This window comes from Eimeria mitis, genomic scaffold (assembly GCF_000499745.2).
Source record: "Eimeria mitis Houghton genomic scaffold, Emh_scaff227, whole genome shotgun sequence".
Taxonomy (NCBI): Eukaryota; Apicomplexa; class Conoidasida; order Eucoccidiorida; family Eimeriidae; genus Eimeria; species Eimeria mitis.
Genome location: NW_013570598.1, coordinates 7,402 through 7,692, shown reverse-complemented (window position 1 = coordinate 7,692; position 291 = coordinate 7,402). Strand labels below are relative to the sequence as shown.

At 58.8% G+C, this 291-nt stretch overlaps 1 protein-coding gene across 1 annotated transcript in view; it reads right to left on the bottom strand.

Annotated features, from left to right (window-relative positions):
* EMH_0004310 (uncharacterized protein) overlaps window positions 1-291 on the bottom strand; it is a gene marked incomplete at both ends in the record, with an annotated part of 4,552 nt that overhangs the window by 1,205 nt on the left and 3,056 nt on the right. Inside the window, one exon of the mRNA XM_013496736.1 lies at window positions 172-291. Coding sequence (XP_013352190.1) covers window positions 172-291 — 120 coding nt within the window. The remainder of the gene's footprint in view (window positions 1-171) is intronic.

Sequence of the window (291 nt, the reverse complement as noted above, 5' to 3'; positions counted from 1 at the left end):
CTGCAGCAAGCCAAGAGTGACCTTACACAAGAGAGAGAGGTTAGCGACTGCTGCTGCTGCTGCTGCTGCTTGCTGCTGCTGCTGCTGCTGTTGCTGCTGCTGCTGCTGCTGCTGTTGCTGCATGCTCCTGGTGTTAGCGGCTCACGGCAGCACCAAAGTTTTAGTTCTTACCTGCCCATCCACCGCGTGTCGCTGCTGCTGTTGCTGCTGCTGCTGCTGCTGCTGTCGCTGTTGCTGTTGCTGCTGCTGCTGCTGCTGCTGCTGCTGCTGCTGCTGCAGAAGCGTGAAAGT